Genomic DNA, 19,482 nt, shown 5'->3' with positions numbered 1-19,482 from the left:
TATATATATATATATATATAATAAGGATGTTATGCTTATGCGTCACACCTACATTTATTATAACCATATTTATTCTATCTAGCAAAATGATATCAATAAATGTTATAAAAAAATATCTCAACAAAGTACACATTTCTACTTTGATTCAAACACCTCATTTATCTTTTTTTTTTTTAATTTCTAATTTTATTTTAAGATACTCTATTTCAATTAATTTAAATATAATTTATTATTTTCGAATTTAAGTTGTAGATAATTTATTCAAGGTGATAACTCTCATACTCTAATATTCAAGGTGTAAGTATACTTTCAATCTTAGAGCTGCAATGTTTCATAACCATTGGATGTAAATATCAAGTCGTCGTTAAGTGTTACGGGTAAGGGTGCGGTGCGAAAAAAGCCCTATTTTACCGTAATAAAATAGTTTTTTTTGTTATTGTTACAAAAATAATAATTTGTTTTCACACACCCCTTCAATACTGCAAAACCCCCTTATGTTTGGAACCCTTATAACTAAAGTCGTATTAAATTAAGAGTGTGAACAAAATTTATTTGTGTATACGTCATGTATTGTTTTTATTTTTTTGGACGATGTTTATGTCTGTCTTATGTTGTTAAGTTAATATATCACACTTACTTGCAACAATATATAGTCAATCCAAAAATTGCAATGTTAAAATTATGGTAAATTTGAACTGTTGAAAGTCACATAAACACAAAATCCATGGGCATACATCTTGACTACTTGCATACCGATTCCGGAAGCATAAATCCAGCATCTGCAAAGTTTTCCTACCAATGTCTGAAAATATACTTCCTATCAAGTGCATTTTCAAAGACAATAATTAAATAAGAGGTTTTGTAATGATGAGAGGGGGTGTGTGCAGCAGCACTCGCTGTGTTGTGGTTTGAGCCCAGTGGTGGTGACTTAGGCTTTAATCTTTCTAGGATTACATGTTTGAGATGAGGGGCGTTTACCTCCCCTCATTTAGTGCTAGCACATATTTGTTAAAAAAAATTAAGATTTACTGGTCTTAGACCTGCCTATTAAATAGGTTTCAGTAAATATATCAAATTACATGACTGAAATACAGAGTGTTCTTACACTACTCAATAACTTTTTTTTATCGATTAAACATTTCCATTAAATTTAAAAGTTTATATCATATATATTAAATTTGTAAACTTTTAAATAAATCCAAAAATAGTTTGATATGACATTGAGTTTGTTTGTTAATACTTGACAAGTATGTTTCTTTTAAAGAGTACGGATGTCAAGTATTAACAACCTTCCTTAAGAAACATGTCAAGTATTTACAAACTTAACTAAATGATTATATTGAAAAACACCCCCAAGTTTTTGAATTATAAAGATAATTTCTTACTGACTGATTCATCATTTAAAGCTATGATAATAAAATTACGATACGAGTCTGAAGGAGTTTTAAAAGTCTATCAACCTAAGCCATGTAATACTAACACTGCCAATCTCTTAAAACTAACCATTTTAGAAGTCTATGTTATTTGTATCAGTACCATTGCCAAATAGCACAACATCGGGAATTAGCTCCTCGCCATAGTCTGTAATAACTTTAATGCCATCCTATGATTCAATCAACTAGAAGATGATTTGACCAGCAGACTCCGACAGTGGCTTACTGGATTAAGTTTGTACCAACAACATGAACCACAACAAAACCCGAATGTTTTTGGTTCAACAATAATTTATAATTCAGCCATTATATTTAGGTGCTCTTTTAAGTTTTATCCATTTTCTAAATATAATCTATTAAAAAGAATGTAAAGTTGACTTACAGTCAATCATCGAAGCCAACCTTCATATCCCTGTGCAATTCCATTTTCCTTTACATGATGAATGAAATATCCCACTCTTGATTCAAAAGTTTGAAGGGGGAAAAAAACTAATTGAATCTATGGAACCACTTATCAAGATGTTGAAAATAAAGTACAAAATATTGGGTATCAGTACAGCAGCACCCGGGATTTGGGATCATGGATTCTTTCATCCATTCATCGACGATTCAGCACATAGAATATATAGAATTATGGGGTAATCGAGGTAGGTGGGCAACAACGAGATTGTAATATAAAATTGCAGAAGTATTGCTAAATCATAAAAACAGTAAGGTGATTTAGCTACAAATAATCAGCTGTATTCAGCCACACAACACATTAGTTTTCTGAACCACTACTTAGACAAACACACCAATCATCGTGCAATCCAAGACAAGAACAGTGAGAAATCGAAATGTCACTTTAAGCTGAACCCTCTTCTTTGTTTGACTCTTCTTCCTTTGACTTTGCGGGGGCCACTGGTGATGGAGAGCCTTCTACTCCCATCTCAGCTCTCAGGTCAGTGATGCTCTGCTCCAACTCATTTATACGATTTCCCATATCATCAAGTGCATTGGGGTCAAGAAAAACATCACTTCCAAAGTTTGAGCATTGGACAAGTCTATAATACCCATATTATAATAAAATTGGACCATTGTGCCTTAGCTAATACAGATTGCCCTAAATCAAGAGTTACATAGTATGCCCAGCAAGTGATTGACCATTGGGTTGGGCTTACAGAAAAAATGGCAAGATACAGAAATTCACAGCAGTCAATCAATTAAAACCTACACCATTACTAGGTGATGAAGGTATGTGAATGCTTATTTAAATTTCTACCAGCATGTATATGCATCATGTTATTGGTTTGAGAATTGATACACCCTTTTAGTGTGTATTGTAAGATTTTGGCTTAGAATTAGAAATAGAAACAGTTTCAAACCACTAACAACACAAACAGACAAATAAAACAAAGCATAATGAAACAAACATATTGACTATTTAATAGGCATCAGATAACCAAACTTATCAAATGTCGCCATTAGCAAGATTTTTAAGTAAAAGTATAAAGTTAACAAAGTCAAAATAAGCCAGTTAAGATCTACTATCATCTCATCCGACCACTATCCTTTGAACCAAAAGCATTAATCACCGCTCTGAAATTAATTTGCCTAGCAACCTAGTGTCTATGATTAGCTTACTTAATGAAATTGAAAGCATTACCAAAAAGGATATTCTTTGTAACAATGGAGTCAGACATGGTCTGGAACCTACTTTGCTGAACCAAAAAAATAGGATCCTAGTTAGCAGCAGAAAAACATATTCTGAAAATTGGGAAAGCAGCTCTAGGATTCTACTTTCTAGACTATACAACTCACCATCTGCTGAAGAAGATTTTGCACCTGAAAATAGCAACAGGGAGATAAACAAGGGTCAGAAACTGATTTACCTTAATTAAATCATCTAGAAACTAAGTACACGTAAATTTGCATATGCATATTGCATTCCGATTTGTATATAGCACAGACACTTCAGGTTGACCGCGTTTATGGTACAACACCAACACAGGTGATTACAGTTAATAACTTAAAATTTTTTTATAAGCACATTTTCTTAAATTATTACTTGTATCTATATGTCTGTGTGGGTGTCTATGCTTCATAAATTCATATTTTAGTTTTGAAATGTGTAATTAGAATTGAAGTGTAAAATAGCAAGATCGATAAATGATATAACCAGAGACATTGAAGATCCGAATTAGTAAGCATAAAAATCGACGAGTAACGAGATGCAACAAGAGATTCAAGAAAAAGATGGAACAACTTACAAATGCTGTCATATCAGCAGGGCTTTGCTTTGCGTCTTGAGAATCCTGGCTGTCCTACAATCACGAAGGAAACAAATGAGATATTGCAATGTAACGGAAAGGGAACGAGATCCCAATTTTGGAAAACCCTAATCCCATATATACGCAGATTCTTCTACAAATGTAAGAGAACGCGTTGCAGTGGATGAAATTAAACCATTAGACGAAAAATATTTAAAGGTGAAGAAATTGGAAGAAAAACCCTAACCATGATGATGGTGATCGATGCAGGTGCTAATTGCTGAGCTCCAACAAGTTTTCAAAATGAAATGAAATGCAAATGAGGAGAACCGTTTAAAATTTAAACTAAATTTAATTTATTTATTTAATCACCGATGTTTCTGTAATTACAATATTGCCATTACGTTTTTTAAGTGCCAATCGCTTACTTTTGAAGATATTAAAATAAACAATTAACTTTAACTTTAGAAATAAGTGAGTAATATTAATTATTTATTAATAAATTATTGTTATTTTTGTATACATATCACTGTTCGTACATGATTATGATATTAATTATTGATTTATTTGTTTAATTAATTTATCAATTTAAATAAATTAAATCTATAATAAATAGATATTTAGTAAGTTTAAATACTTCTATCATATTTTAAAATACTTTTTTTAATTAATTTATTGTAAATAAAATTAATAATTATTATATATAAATATTAATATAATAATATTTTTTATTTTAATTTATTTATTGATATTATTGAACACAATTTTTAACTTTTCAAATTTTTATAATAATTTTATACTGTAAAATGAATAATTTAATATCTTAGTTAAATTAGTAAAAAAAAATAGTATTTTTTGTTAACCTTTTATCTTTAACTTTTTTTAAATATCATTACCGAACCATGCGAACATATGTATTGTAGTCTTGAATCACTTTTAATTGTTTTTAGATTAAATAACATTCGCGATCTCTTAATTTAATTTTAGTTAACGTATTAATTATTATTTTAATTTGATCATTTATTTTAATTTTAAGTGACAATTATATCTTTTATGTTTTAAAATATCAATAATGTTATCCTTTTTTTTTTGCAAAATTTCAAAAATTCATCAAAAATTTCAAACAAAACACATAAAATTAATTATCATCCTCAATATGATGCAAATTTTATTAAATTCATAACTTAAATCTTTAAATAAACTCATATTTTCATCTCTAGCAATATTAAATAAATAATAAAAATATGAGTTTATTTGAATATTTGAGTTACGAATTTGATGAAATTTGTATTATATTGAATAATATAATTAATTTTATGGGTTTTGTTTAAAAATTTTGATGAATTTTTTGAATTTTTGTAAAAAAATGATAATATTGTTGACATTTTAAAATGTAAAAGATTAAAGTGTCACTTAAAATTAAAATAACGGACCAAATCGGGAAAAAATAATAATTGACTAAAATATTAACTAAAATTAAATTAAGGGACAATAGATACTATTTAGTATTTTTTTAAAATATTTATGTACATGATTTTCTTATTTGAATGTGGTATTGTTTTATTTATTATTTGGTATAATGTTGGTTGATTTTTATTTATTTATTTATTTTATTTTAAAGTTTTATTTCAATTGATTGATTAACTTCAATCAATTAATTATTTCGATATAGTCAAATGTTACATATTCAAACGCATAAATATTTTATAGACATTTTTTTTAATGTTGTGAGTTGATTTGATATTTTTTGTTTTAATAATTTTGATTTTGTATTATTTTTTTATAAACAATTTAAATATTTGAATAATATTTATTTTTATAAAAATATTAATTTTTTAATGAACCAGTAAGAAAATATTCTTAAAAAGAAAAACAATGTTAACATCCAATAGCAATTTTTTTTTCCGACCAAATCACCCGTTTTACTCTATTTTAATGGTATGATATAAAGAAATAGAGTCTTGGTGTCAAATTCATTTATACAGTGACAAGGTATGTCCATTCCACTCTTTTAATATAAAAAAATTTCACAGACGTTAATATTAAATATGTTTATAGTCTCTAAAAAATAAATAAATTTGTTTTTAATCTATGTAAATAATAGTACATTTTTTAGTATATACAAAATTATAATGTAGATAATTTTAATTCTTGCTAAAATATAATGTATGTTTTAAATGAATATTTTAAATACATTTTTATGATATTATAAAAAGTTATTATATAAAAAATGAATTTAAAATTTAATTTATAAATTTATATTTTTGTTATTTTTACAATTAGTTTATAACAGTAAAGATATCTTTATATATTTGTTATAAACACGTTTGTAAAAATTCATTTATACATTCCTTTAACTGAAATTTTGTTGTTTACAGTAAAGATATTTTTTGGTGAAAAGTTAGAATAAGGATACGTATTATTTATGTTATAAATCTTAGTATTTTTTATTATTATTTTTTGTAATATGGGAGTTTTGGTAATTATATACCAAATTGTTGTACATGATGTTATAAATTATAAAATATTATATTTGTCTTTAATAAAATATATTAACGATATTGGTCAAATCATCTGTACACTTTTGAAAGTTTAGTCTTTGAAAATGTAATTATCCTTTTCATTTTATAATTATTCATTTATATCACCTTAACTTTAATAATTATGTAATTAATATTATTTCGATATATCATTATATGACACTTATGTTATTTTTATAAGATATTTATGGTAATACAAATTGACTTCAATTTGTTTTTGAAATATTTTTTCCTTCATGATACATTTATTTATTATAAAAATTTTATCTTGTAAAATAATATAATCTAGTTACAGAATATTTTCTACATTAGGGTGTTTGAATTTGGCAGTTATGTGGTAGAAGAAAAAAGAGCATCTGATAAATATTTTTGTTTATATAAAAAATGATTACCATTATTTTATTACGATAATATATTTTTCGTTGTTGTGAATGTATATAAACAGCAAGACACAAAAACTTAATAACATTTATATTTATTTACGTGACTCAATCATTCCCTACTCATAATCGTAACATAACTTTCTTCTTTCTCATCTCATCTCATCTTCGCCGAATACAAAACAACAGGTACCGACCCAACCCATCCGTCAATCAACCATGGTCGAAACACGACGCGGTTCATCTTCTTCCTCCAAACGCCCTCTCTCTTCTCCTTCTCCTTCCAAAACCAAACGATCCAAGGTCTTCTTTACTCTCTCTTTCTCTTTCTCTTTCTCCTATTGCCAATTCCCTTAATTTTCCCTCATATATAATAGGTATGCAAATTCGGCTTTAACTATTGATGAAATTCTTTTGTGATTATGAAATAGGTATCAGAAGATGCTTCATCTACAACCTTACCTTCTCTTCCGGTCAACGAATCTGCACCTCGAAACGAATCTGAGATACAACCTTCTGATCTACCACAAACGGCGTCGTTGAAGGTTGTTGATGGTGAAAACGACAAGTCCCCTTCTCTGCCTATCGAAGATGATCCTTTGGTGTCTCCTCAGTCTCCAGGTCTCAAAAGACATAAACTTTATTTATTTCTTTTATGGGTTTTTTTCCTTCAATTTTTCTCTATCTATGCATGCATGAAGTTTTTCAATTGGTGATATTTATTTATTTTTTAATTATTTACTATTATTGCAATATCAGGTGAAACTGCAGAGAAATCAAAGGTTGCTGCTCCTGTGGTGCCTTGTAGAAAAAAACGCTCCGCGGTTAAATTGAGTCCTAAGGCTGAGTGGGGGAAGCTCATTTCTCAGTTTTCTCAGGTTTAGTTTACTTGTACACTAGCTTGAGTGTTTGTGTGGTTTTTGTTTGTTTTACAGTAATCAGGTTTCACATTTTAGGGTGAGAAAGGATACAAATTGTGGTCAAATTTGAACCTTGGATTTTGATAACAGATGGATTAGCATAAGGTCCCCGAATATCTAATCCACATGAAGTAAATAAAAAACACGAGAAGAAATTGAATTGCTATCTGTAAACAGAATTCAGTTATTCTTCAAGATGACTTAAATTTCCTAAATGCACCCTCATGTAGCATTCTCAGAGTGTGGTGTAATTACAACATGAATTTAGCCTTTATTACACTACATTGACTGACACCCTTCTTTTAAAAATTACACTTGTCACCCTTGCTTTGTTATTTTGAAGTGATAATGGCTTAGGAAGTGTGTAAAGTAAGGGAGATAGGTTTAATTTCCAAAACAAAGAATGTCGGGTTCAAGAAAATGGTTAATATATCAAACAAGAGGGGTGTTAGGCGTAACAAGCATATTCACCTCAGGGGAGGTTGATTTAATTATCCGTAGGTTGATGTAGTCATACTTGTTTGGACTAGCTTAATATTTTGTTGCCATGAACAAATAACAATCCATGTAGGAGAAGCATGTTGTGGGAACTGATATTCAGAAATAAGTAATGTAGCAGTAAGTCTTGATGTTCTTGTACTATGGGGTTAAATTGTGTAACTTGGGCAAATTTGAATTTCTTATTGTGCATTGCCAACAAGGGAAGATATTACTTTCTGCATATTACATAATTACACATAGAATTTACTATATCACATAGACATAGAAATTACTATCATATTATAGGGTGCGTCATCAACTATGTGCAGGCTGCAGAGGACTTGCTGTTGCTTGGTGAAATCATACATTATCTTTGTATGTTTTTTTTTTGTAAAAAGAAATTGATAGTAGAATTTCTTATTAGTCAGTTGTCACGTTAGCTTTAAGATGGGGAGAACTGTGAGCTGATTTATGTTTCTGTCTTATTAACTCTTGCATTTCTGATTGTAATGTTGTAGGTTTGGAATTAATCTTTTTTCTTATTCCTGCTTCTCCAGAATCCTCACGTGTCCATTAGTGATCCAATCTTCACTGTTGGTCAAGGTCGTCAGAGTAATTTGATGCTTAAAGATCCTACTGTTGGTAGTGTTTTGTGCAAGTTGAGCCATATAGAGGTAGAATTTTGTTATTTATGTTTGAAACTTAAAACAATAAGGAACCATCTTCTTTACAACTTTATAAGGAATCACAAAGCACACACACACACCATTTCTCAGACAGCAAATAAATGTATTTTAGATGTTTGGTGAAAAACATGAACGGAAAGAAGGATTTTTTTGTTATGGTAGATGGTAAACTGTAGAAAATGACTGTAAAGCTTCTCCATTTTTTAGATAATTGACCACAGTTTTCATTTGAACTCTGTGCAGCATGGAGGTTCATCAGTTGCCCTACTGGAAATCACAGGCGGTAAAGGCACAGTTCAAGTCAACGGCAAGACTTACCGAAGGAATGCCCGGCTGATTTTAAATGGAGGCGATGAGGTGGTTTTTGGTTCTTCAGGAAAGCATGCTTATGTATCCTTTATATATGAAACTAAGAATTTATGATTTCCTTCTTTTAGTACCTTCTAACTCCTTTCTCCTTTGTCTGCATGCATCTGTGGTCTGTTTTAAAAGGAGATCTCATAGTCATGTGTTCTATGTATTTACATTATGAACTGCAGCATCTTTTCATTCTTAAATTTCTTTTAATGTTTTATGGGTTCCTTAGCACGAAATTCAGATATTTCAGCAGCTCAAAAGTAACAATGTTTCTACTGCCGATTTACCTCCTGTGAGTATTTTAGAAGCCCAGAGTGCTCCGATAAATGGGATGCAAGTTGAAGCTAGATCTGGAGACCCTTCAGCTGTTGCTGGAGCATCGATATTGGCCTCTCTATCAAATATTCATAACGATTTATCTCTAGTTTCCCCGCCTGCTACAACTTGCAAGAAACAGAGTGCTGATATTTCATCTCTACCTTCTGGCCATGAGGATAATATCCCCGACAATGAAATGAAAGATACCACCAATGATAATGAATCGGCTGGAGCTTTTCCGTCTGGAAAAGCTGTTCCTGCATCCTCTACTAATGTTAATGACAATCCTAGCCTTGACACCATGGATGTTGATGCTGAAGTGGACACAGATGTTGGGAAGATGACTGCTGCTAATAACGAGTTGAGACCATTACTGTGCATGCTTGCCGGCTCAGGTTCTGAAATTGATATAAGTGGCAGCATTTCTAAGATATTAGAAGATCGAAGGGAATTAAGAGAACTCCTTAAAGATGTTGATACACCAATATTGGCATCCACCAGACAGCAGGCATTTAAGGACAGCCTACAACAGAGAATTCTCAATGCCGAGGATATTGATGTGTCCTTTGAAACTTTCCCATATTATCTAAGGTGCTAAAAGTTGCTTTTTGTTATTGTCTTATCTCGTATTTGATTTCTAATACTACTCTGTTTCTATTTATAAGAATGAATTATAGTTTTTTTTTTCTTTTCCTACATATAAGAAACATAATACACTTTTTAAGTGTATTAATTATTATTTTATAGTGAGAGTTATTTTACCCATTAATCCATCTTTGCTATGCAAGTGGGTTTCATTTAATGAGTGTTAAGGGATTTTTTTGAAAAAAAAAAAGTTAGCATCAACTCTTTTGAATGTGCTTCCTCGGTCTTTGTGATTTTGTCTTGTTTATTTTTTTTCTTTCTTTTTATATGTAGAACCAAAGGTAGTATATGCTAACTATTAATACCTCCAGCGCGATCAGTATAAGATGTACTCTAATTAGTTACAGCTTCCTTAATATTCCTTGTTGCTCTATTACTGGGTTTAATGGCTTTTAGTTATTGCTTTGAGATAGATAACAAATAACTTATGGCTACATGTCTGTGATGTGTGGCATTATAACAGTGATACAACAAAGAATGTGCTGATTGCTTCTACATATATTCATTTGAAGTGCAAAGGCATTGGAAAATATGCTTCAGATCTCCCATCGGTGTCTCCACGGATATTGTTATCTGGTCCTGCAGGTAATTTTATCATTGTTGTTTATGCTTCTATTTCTCCTTTCTATAACATAGAAGTGATAGAGTTCTATATGATTCTTGTGTAGGTTCAGAAATATATCAGGAGACTTTGTCCAAGGCACTTGCAAAGCATTTTGGTGCCAAACTACTGATTGTGGATTCTCTTTCACTGCCTGGTGTATGTTTCTAAGAGACTAAGATAAACTTTGTTTGTTATATTTACAGTTTTGTAGGATTGTATCTTTCTGGTTTAAGAATTGAATGACTCTTTTTGTGCGCTGTTGACTTTTTGGTGACACGTGCTTGCTTCTGTCGAGATGGTTTCTTGCAATACTGTTATTGCTATACACCCATAATTGTTGTTAATGTGTAATTTGTCTGTCAGGGAACACCATCAAAGGAGGTTGATTCTCCCAAAGAAAGTTCAAAACCTGAAAGGCCATCTGTTATTTTGAAGAGATGTACTCAGGCTTCTACATTACATCATAAGAAACCCACTTCTAGTGTTGATGCTGAAATTATTGGTGGATCTACATTAAGTTCGCAGGCTATGCTGAAGCAAGAGGTTTCTACTGCATCATCAAAAGGCACTGCTCTTAAAAAAGGTATGCTGTTGTGTCCTTAAAAATCAACATCTATCTGTGAATTTTTTTCCTATTATGTTGTTCTATAATTGATGCCTGTTGGCATTTTGAAGGATTTAATTATATGATATTTATGTAATTTGCAGGCGATCGAGTAAAATTTGTCGGTAACTTTCCACCTGCTGTCTCATCACTACAAAATTGTTCTTCAAGGTAATTTGTGGTATTGAAGAGTTATATAATTCACAATATATTTATGCTTCATAACTAGAAAAGGCTGATATGACCCTGTATAGACGTAGGGTCTTCGTAGTTCTGTTGAGATGGTTATGCATGAAAGTTCTATTATGGCTTGAAAAAGTACTGTGAATCTTTTTTGAAGAATAATAAATTTTAGTGGCTGAATTGTTATCATCTTTTTTGAGGTTAGGTCTGTTTGTTTGTGCGCATGTTTCACTTTTCACTACTAATTAAAAAACTACGACACTGTTTTCAGTGTTTCCTATTTTTAAATATTTATCAAGATACATTGAGAACAACATCCTTGTGTGATTTGTAAACATGAAACAGAAAAACAAGGTGGTAATTTTTTAAATAAAGATGAAAACATAAAATACAAACAAGACACTTTAAATAAAAATAAAACAAGCCCTTAGCTTCGTAGCAATTTCTCTCGATTCTACTAAGTTGTTTTGTCATTTTCTGTTTTGTTTCTTTACATTTTGATTGCAGCTTAATGCACACAAGTGACATAACCCGACCTTTAATTTGCTTTGGGCTAGAGTTCTGTTTGTGGCTTCTTTGTTGCATTGCTCATCCCTGTTTTAGTTTCAGTTTGTTATGCAGAGAGACTAAATAGCTTTGATGTTATTTATTTTTCATTTTAAAATATGCAAACTATCTTATTTGGTGGATATTTTATTAGCCCAGTAGTTTTTCTCTCCCTTTGTTCTTTCTAATGAAACATTTTTTTTATCTAATCCTTTAGTTTAACCTTTTGTCTTTCCGGTAACTTAGGATTTTTATTAATTTCTATGCCTGGCAGGGGACCAAGCTATGGCTTCCGGGGCAAAGTTGTACTTGCTTTTGAAGACAACGAGTCCTCAAAAATTGGAGTTAGGTTTGATAAATCAATTCCAGATGGAAATGATCTTGGAGGCCATTGCGAATATGATCATGGGTTCTTTTGTTATGGTATTCTCTTATTTTTATAGAACTTCTGTTTCCTCAGCTACATATTAGCATATTGAGTGCTATAATTTTGGAATGTTTAATTCATTGATGGCTTATATTGCAGCAAACCATTTACAACGAGTAGATAGTTCAGGAGGGGATGACTCCGACAAAGTTGCAATTAATGAAATCTTTGAGGTTGTTCTAGTTCTATACATGTCCAAATTTTCCCTGTCATTGAAGAAATATACTTAACACTAGTATCTGCTGTTATGTATATAGGTTGCTTCTAATCAATGTAAAAGTGGTTCACTTGTTTTGTTCATTAAAGATATAGAGAAGGCAATGGTTGGGAACTCAGATGTTTTGAAAAGTAAATTTGAAAGTCTGCCACAAAATATTGTGGTAATCGGCTCAAATACCCAGCTGGACAGTCGTAAGGAGAAGGTGCCATTTGATTATTTATTGTATTGAAAAATCTAGAATTTGGTGGTTGTGATCTCATGATTAGAAGAAAAATTGTATTTCTGTATCTGATAGCTGTCTCTTCTTGTTTCTAGACCCATCCTGGGGGACTTCTGTTTACAAAGTTTGGGAGCAATCAGACAGCGCTACTTGATCTTGCTTTTCCGGTATAATAATCATAGCCATTTCTACTTATCTTCATGCCTCGATTTAGAGCATGGTGTAGTTCTAGCGGTTAAGTTTTTGGAACTGTCTTTGTGTAATCTTTCACCTTTTATGTGTTTAAGATAGACTTCTGAATATTTTTAAATGCTAAGTATCATTATGTAACATTTTAGCTTGATTGTTTCTTATCAGTTTACTTCATTCTGGTCTTTTTGTTTAGGATAACTTTAGTAAACTACATGATAGGAGCAAAGAAACCTCCAAAGTAATGAAGCAACTCAACCGCCTTTTCCCAAACAAAGTGACAATACAGCTGCCTCAGGTATACAGTTAGATTTAATTAATTTTGCAATTTACTAGTTTTAATTATAATTCACATATATGAATGGTAGCATAATGTTAGATTTAACTAATTTTGCAATTTATTGGTTTTAATTATAATCCATATATAATTCATATATATGTGCTGTACTTTCAAACATGTCCAGGATGAGACTTTACTTTCTGATTGGAAGCAGCAGTTAGATCGTGACATTGAAACTATGAAAGCTCATGCCAATGTTGTCAGCATTCGCTCGGTGAGTCTTTTTTGTTCCTTGTTCACTCCTATTATCCCATGCTCACTTTGTTGCTGAACTTATTTTATCTATGCTTTCAATGTGCATGTTCTTCGACTATATAAGTTAGTATGCATGCCTTTGGATTATGTTGCATCTCATGCATTTGGTTTGTGAAAATTTCCCATTGTGCTTAACAACCCTTGATGTCTTTTTACACGTTTATGGGAACTTTTTTTTTACTGTTCCATCCTAGCCATCCATATATCCTTTGTTGCTTGGAACAATATGCAGAGCTCCATTTGTCATGTCTCTAGTTCTAGTTTATTCAATATTAAAATTTATTTTTGTCTTGCTATTTGACAATCTTCTGATGAGATTTTTTCTAATGATTCAGGTTCTCAACAGAATAGGATTGGATTGTTCTGACCTTGAGACTATCTGCATCAAAGATCAAACTCTAACTACTGAAAGTCAGTGTTTTTAGCAATTATGTTTATGCATGAAATATTGAGATTTGCTGCAATAGTACTGATAATATCTTGTCAACTCCTTTTACTAGATGTGGAGAAGATCATTGGCTGGGCTATAAGTTACCATTTTATGCATTCATCTGATGTTTCTGCCAAAGAATCTAAGCTTGCGATATCTGCAGAGAGGTTGTTCTCATCATTTCTGGATATTTTCATAATGTCAAGTTGTCAATCTCAATAGATTGAGCGAGAAAATAAAACAAACTTTTCTAACTTTCAATTTGTATCTTTAACATTGTTTTACATTTCATTTGTTCAGCATTAAGTATGGGTTTAACATTCTTCAAGGCATCCAAAATGAGAACAAGAACGGAAAAAAGTCATTGAAGGTAATTTATACCTTCTCCCACCCTATTTTGTGGAGTATGCATTTTGCGGTACTGACTTTCATTTGGTTTCTTTACACTGTCATTGTATGAGTCGTGGAATTAATACTGATATTTGTTTTATCGTTTCCCCAGGATGTGGTTACCGAGAATGAATTTGAGAAAAAGCTGCTTGGTGATGTTATTCCACCAACTGATATAGGGGTCACATTTGACGATATTGGAGCTTTAGAAAATGTGAAAGAAACTTTGAAGGAACTGGTCATGCTTCCTCTTAAAAGGCCTGAATTGTTTTGTAAAGGACAACTGACTAAGGTAGAAACATTTCTAGTTACTTGAAATGACTAGTGAGACACATTTTTAGTAGATGGTGCAATGCAATCATGCAATGTTGTAGCACCTTATTGTGTAATTTATTTGGATGTAGCCTTGCAAGGGAATATTGCTTTTCGGACCCCCTGGCACAGGAAAAACAATGCTCGCAAAGGCTGTAGCAACTGAAGCTGGAGCAAATTTCATCAATATTTCAATGTCTAGCATTACTTCCAAGGTATCAGCATTGTAAATGGATTTTTGTTGTTGCCGGTTTCCCTGTATATTTTAGCCACATGATAAATATGCTTTGATTACAGTGGTTTGGTGAAGGAGAAAAATATGTCAAAGCAGTCTTCTCCCTAGCCAGCAAAATTGCTCCAAGTGTTATTTTTGTTGATGAGGTTGGTATAACACGTCTTCTTTATATCTTTTTTTTAATATAGCTTTGAATTTTCTTTTCTTTTGCTTTAAATATTTTAAATTTAAATTCCGTTAACTTTTTACCATATTTTTTTGGAAATGAATGTTCTTTTTGTCCTTCAGTCTACTTTCCACCATTTTAAAGGTGACATTTTGTTATGTAACTAGTGATTATGAAACATGTAATTATTGAGGAGGCTCAATGGTTTAGATGATGTTCACATGACCTGAATTTCCCTTGTCTGCTTTCTACATTCTGCCTTTAAAAAGGGTAGTTTGTTACACAACATATCTTGGTACAGAACCAGAAACCAATAAATTCCTGATCTTAAATGCGCAACTGTAATTGTTGCTGGTGTTAATTAGCAAATGTAAGTTGTTAAGGTTTGTGATTTTGGAAAAATGTTTTCTCAAACACCGATGAATTCAGCTGTTCCCTGCACATTCACAACTTTCTCAAGGTTCCAAATTCTAGAGTGGTTTTAGGCCTTCCAAATTAAAAGAATTAATCAATTGTAAAGGCTAGACCATTAATAAGCATAATTTTTTTTACTTCTTTCATTCAATCATACCGAATCTCTTAACCATCAAAACAGAATAGATTGCCTTTTCACCAATGGGTCCACATATTTCATGTCATATGGAGAGGAAATTAAGGGTGTCACTTTGGGTAAGCTATTGATGGTTTTGTTTGAGTGGTTATGCGTACACATCAAATGGGGGAAAGCCAAGTAGTGGGGCATAAGATAACGTTAAAAAGACATGCAGAAGCAGAAGGCATTCATGGCATGCAATGTGGGATGGGGACAATAGTAGAAAGACTTGAATTTCTCATTTGGATTTAGCATTTGTTGATAGATCGTGATTAAAAGAATGAGCTGATACATTGGGTTGAATAGTTGGCAGGTTGTGATTTGGAATATATCTTTTAACAGATTTTAGCCAAAGTTCTGAAGTTTAGCAGTTTTTTTACTGAACACGTCAGTTATACAGTGTTGTGATTATTTGCTAAAAAGCCAGTTTTTAAATCAGCTCCAAATTTTCAATTTCCATACCTAGGAAATGATTCACTGGCTGAAATGAAGGTGTAAACATATTTAAACCTTGTCTTTCTCTATGATAGCTACTGGGTACTGTGGATTTTGTTTTGTTTTTCCATTATATGTGTTTGATTTATTTGCTGGAACCTGTGGCAGGTTGATAGTATGTTAGGGAGACGTGAAAATCCCGGTGAGCATGAGGCAATGCGTAAAATGAAGAATGAGTTTATGGTTAATTGGGATGGTCTACGTACAAAAGAAAAAGAGCGTATACTTGTTCTTGCTGCTACAAACAGGCCTTTTGATCTTGATGAGGCTGTTATTAGGAGGCTTCCGCGAAGGTAAACATATTATGTTTGATGAAAACTTCTTTTATTTCATGCTTTACTAATGAGGCATATTCTGATTTGGAGTCTTCTTAAAAATTGTGTAGATTGATGGTTGATTTGCCAGATGCTCCGAATAGAGGAAAAATTTTAAGAGTAATTTTAGCGAAAGAAGATTTGGCACCTGACGTTGATTTGGAAGCAATAGCAAATATGAGTGATGGATACTCGGGAAGTGACCTAAAGGTAGTTATTCTATATATCTTTTAAGACTTTATCTTGTTTGGTTGCTAGAGAAGAGTGAATCTGATTTCTTGTAAAATATTTTCACTGTGATTGCAGAATCTGTGTGTCACAGCAGCTCACTGCCCAATAAGGGAAATCTTGGAGAAGGAAAAGAAGGTTAGTTATAATGTTATCTATATTTTTATATATTAGTGTGTTTTGATGGAATGTCATGCAAAATTCTTTTAGTCAAGTGCTAAACAAGACTTCTGTTCATTGTAATTTATTATGCCCGCACAACAGTTCAGTGCTTGGTTTAAGCTTCCTCATGCTGAAATAAAATGTTTTTCAGGAGAGAAGCTTAGCATTGGCCGAGAACAAACCTTTACCTGGATTGTGTAGCAGTGCAGACATTCGCCCCTTAAAGATGGAAGATTTTAGATATGCACATGAACAGGTATATTCATTTTATTTTTCCATGTTATTTTTTCAAGTGTGTTCACTTTGGTGGTGAGGGTGGCTTAGCACAGAACAACTATAAAATTGCAGCCTCGTGCGCCGTCTTACATCTTTTACTTATTTTGGTAGAAGATGTTATTGATGGTAGGCGGTGGCAAAAACCTTTGGATGAAGATGCTAGCTATATAATAGTATAATACAATATTTATACTAAAGAAGTACCAAATATAATAGAAAGAAAAACTTGTGGCATTTCATAAAAAATTAGAAACATTTTAGGAAATAAAATTCACCTAGAGTATCATAGACTAGAGGGAGATGATATAATAACTAATAAGCCTCGAAACAAGATGTCAGTAGAAAATTGAAGCTATTATGTAATAAAATTTACACAACACAGCAAAGATGGAAGTAAATCCCTCGTACTCCTCAATGTAGTCATTCTCCTTGTCACATAGTGTGATGTAAATCCCTCTTCCGCATCTCCTTTGGTTTCCTCAAATCTTTTTGTGATTCTTCAAGGTTGTTTTCAAATCTTCAACCATTTTTTGTTAGCAAGATATGTTAGGAAATGGAACTGTAATGTCAAATGGTTTTGAATTGTTAGATGTGAGTATGACGCTGAAGCTATACAAAATGATGTGCATAATTAAGTGATATGTCAGCCTAAAAAGGGACGAATTAGTATTAAAATTGAGTATGTTATTTAATTGAACAAAAGCAACATTTGTATTATAGAGACTGAACTTCTTGCATGAATGAGTGTCTTACTACGCTGTGTTGAAAAAATTACCTAATCACATAATATTTCATTATGCAGGTGTGCGCAAGCGTATCGTCGGAGTCAACAAATATGAATGAACTACAACAATGGAATGACCTATATGGAGAAGGTGGATCGAGAAAAATGAGATCTTTAAGCTACTTCATGTAAAAGCTTTCTGTATAGCATTTCTTGCTTAGGCTATTATTCTTCCTTCTATCACCTAAAATGTTTTAACAAGGTCAGCCACCAATTGATATGGAAATTCCATATGTGGTTTCTTTCTCTATTGTATTATATCATAGATTTTGCCTTTTTTCTTCTTTCTCCGGCCTTCTCCGACTTCTGCTTTTCTCCCTTCATATTTTTTCATACATAGAAGAATTTGACAATTTCACTGGGGGGATAAAAGCTTATTCTAGTACTACCCCAGATGATCCAATATTTCCCCTTATTATTCCTCATTGTTTTGTGGGGTTTCATTTTGTAAATACCTAGTTTTTTTTACAATAAAAATAAAATCATTTTTTTGTTGTTGCTAATTTCGTTAATATTAATTGTATGACACTGTATTTGTGATTTGTGGTAACAACCTCTCCTTGCCTCCAAAATATGTATGTGTATTTGTGATGTAAATGCAAGACATTTTGTGTGTGATGATGATATACGCACGTTATGTGTAATTGTGTATTACCATATAAAAAATGAGGTGTTTTAGGGCCCATTTTTGAATAAGAAGATGAAAGTTAACTAGAGAGAACCATCATCGAAAATATTAAAACGATTTTTGACATTTTTATAGAATTTTTAGAAATATTTAGTTTACTTTTTAAAATGATTTTTCAAAAATTTCTGTCTTCTCTAATGTTTTTTTCTCCAAAATTTCCATAACTTCTATAATAATATAATAATGTCTTGTCTAATATTACACTAATGTTATATTATTTTTAATAAGATATTCGTGAATATCTGCGGATATTGATTTTGGAGAGGCAAGGAAATTCATTTAGTTGGCTACTATTTTGATGCATTGCATCCCCATATGGAACAATGAGTCAATTTGTGAATGTTGTCGTATTAAAATGCCCGATCCTTATGAATATGATGTGTTGATGATATACATGAATGTGGTTGATGATAATATTTGTTTTTGTTTTTCTTGTAAGCGGATGACAATGGACACGTTTATGGGATGACAATGGTTTGCTCCGGATCCTCCCTCTACCCTCAACTATTTATAATACTTCTCATACATAGAGTTGGATTAGAAATTCTAAATTTTTTTAAAATAATTTTTTGAATTTTTTTTGGTGATATTCAATTAAAATTCATGTAATGCAATGATATTCAATTAAGATTTAATTTATGAAATATTTTTTGATATTAAAAATTATATAAATTTTAAAAGATTGTTTTGTTGAGTATAACAACTTTTTAGGAGAAAATAATACATTCAATTGTCTCACTAATATTTCAATATGTTTGGTTTTAAGCTTTTTTATTTATTATTATTGATTCACGTCACACTATTCATTTATATG

At 31.5% G+C, this 19,482-nt stretch overlaps 2 protein-coding genes across 3 annotated transcripts; one reads left to right on the top strand and one right to left on the bottom strand.

Annotated features, from left to right (window-relative positions):
• Nucleotides 1-2,081: 2,081 nt before the first annotated feature.
• Nucleotides 2,082-4,065, bottom strand: LOC101498596 (heat shock factor-binding protein-like). Its single transcript, XM_004495918.4, has 5 exons — nucleotides 3,930-4,065; nucleotides 3,683-3,736; nucleotides 3,234-3,257; nucleotides 3,091-3,133; nucleotides 2,082-2,423 (listed from the first exon to the last, which is right to left on the bottom strand). Exons 1-5 carry the CDS (start codon nucleotides 3,930-3,932, stop codon nucleotides 2,278-2,280), a joined length of 270 nt encoding a protein of 89 aa, XP_004495975.1. The 5' UTR covers nucleotides 3,933-4,065; the 3' UTR covers nucleotides 2,082-2,277.
• Nucleotides 4,066-6,698: 2,633 nt separating this feature from the next.
• On the top strand, nucleotides 6,699-18,483 carry LOC101498262 (uncharacterized). 2 transcript variants are annotated; one of them, XM_004495917.4, is made up of 27 exons: nucleotides 6,699-6,905; nucleotides 7,034-7,223; nucleotides 7,362-7,480; nucleotides 8,560-8,676; nucleotides 8,932-9,078; nucleotides 9,287-9,954; nucleotides 10,472-10,593; nucleotides 10,677-10,768; nucleotides 10,976-11,195; nucleotides 11,321-11,387; nucleotides 12,220-12,368; nucleotides 12,472-12,545; nucleotides 12,630-12,794; nucleotides 12,908-12,979; nucleotides 13,198-13,299; nucleotides 13,466-13,555; nucleotides 13,932-14,007; nucleotides 14,097-14,193; nucleotides 14,327-14,396; nucleotides 14,529-14,708; nucleotides 14,821-14,943; nucleotides 15,026-15,109; nucleotides 16,325-16,509; nucleotides 16,602-16,740; nucleotides 16,837-16,896; nucleotides 17,072-17,176; nucleotides 17,999-18,483. In XM_004495917.4, the coding sequence occupies exons 1-27, from the start codon at nucleotides 6,822-6,824 to the stop codon at nucleotides 18,110-18,112; spliced, it is 3,711 nt and encodes a 1,236-aa protein (XP_004495974.1). In that variant the 5' UTR covers nucleotides 6,699-6,821; the 3' UTR covers nucleotides 18,113-18,483. The 2 variants fall into 2 exon arrangements, with proteins under 2 accessions (XP_004495974.1, XP_073223746.1); XM_073367645.1 differs by lacking the exons at nucleotides 6,699-6,905; nucleotides 7,034-7,223 and having other exon boundaries at nucleotides 8,521-8,676.
• The last annotated feature ends 999 nt before the right edge of the window (nucleotides 18,484-19,482 follow it).

Source organism: Cicer arietinum, chromosome 4, assembly GCF_000331145.2.
Source record: "Cicer arietinum cultivar CDC Frontier isolate Library 1 chromosome 4, Cicar.CDCFrontier_v2.0, whole genome shotgun sequence".
NCBI lineage: Eukaryota > Viridiplantae > Streptophyta > Magnoliopsida > Fabales > Fabaceae > Cicer > Cicer arietinum.
The sequence above is the reverse complement of the archived record's forward strand: the minus strand, read 5'-3'. Positions and strand labels throughout refer to the sequence as shown.

Bases quoted from the DNA above. Each gene is read 5' to 3' on its own strand.
- LOC101498596 (XM_004495918.4), bottom strand. The intron at 3,134-3,233 runs GTGAGTTGTATA...TTTTTGGTTCAG, and splicing joins AAAATCTTCTTCAGCAGATG to CAAAGTAGGTTCCAGACCAT. The intron at 2,424-3,090 runs ATATCCTTTTTG...ACCCCAATGCAC, and splicing joins TGACTCCATTGTTACAAAGA to TTGATGATATGGGAAATCGT.
- LOC101498262 (XM_004495917.4), top strand. From the start codon at position 6,822: ATGGTCGAAACACGACGCGGTTCATCTTCTTCCTCCAAACGCCCTCTC. The intron at 11,388-12,219 runs GTAATTTGTGGT...TATGCCTGGCAG, and splicing joins CTACAAAATTGTTCTTCAAG to GGGACCAAGCTATGGCTTCC. The intron at 16,897-17,071 runs GTTAGTTATAAT...AATGTTTTTCAG, and splicing joins TCTTGGAGAAGGAAAAGAAG to GAGAGAAGCTTAGCATTGGC.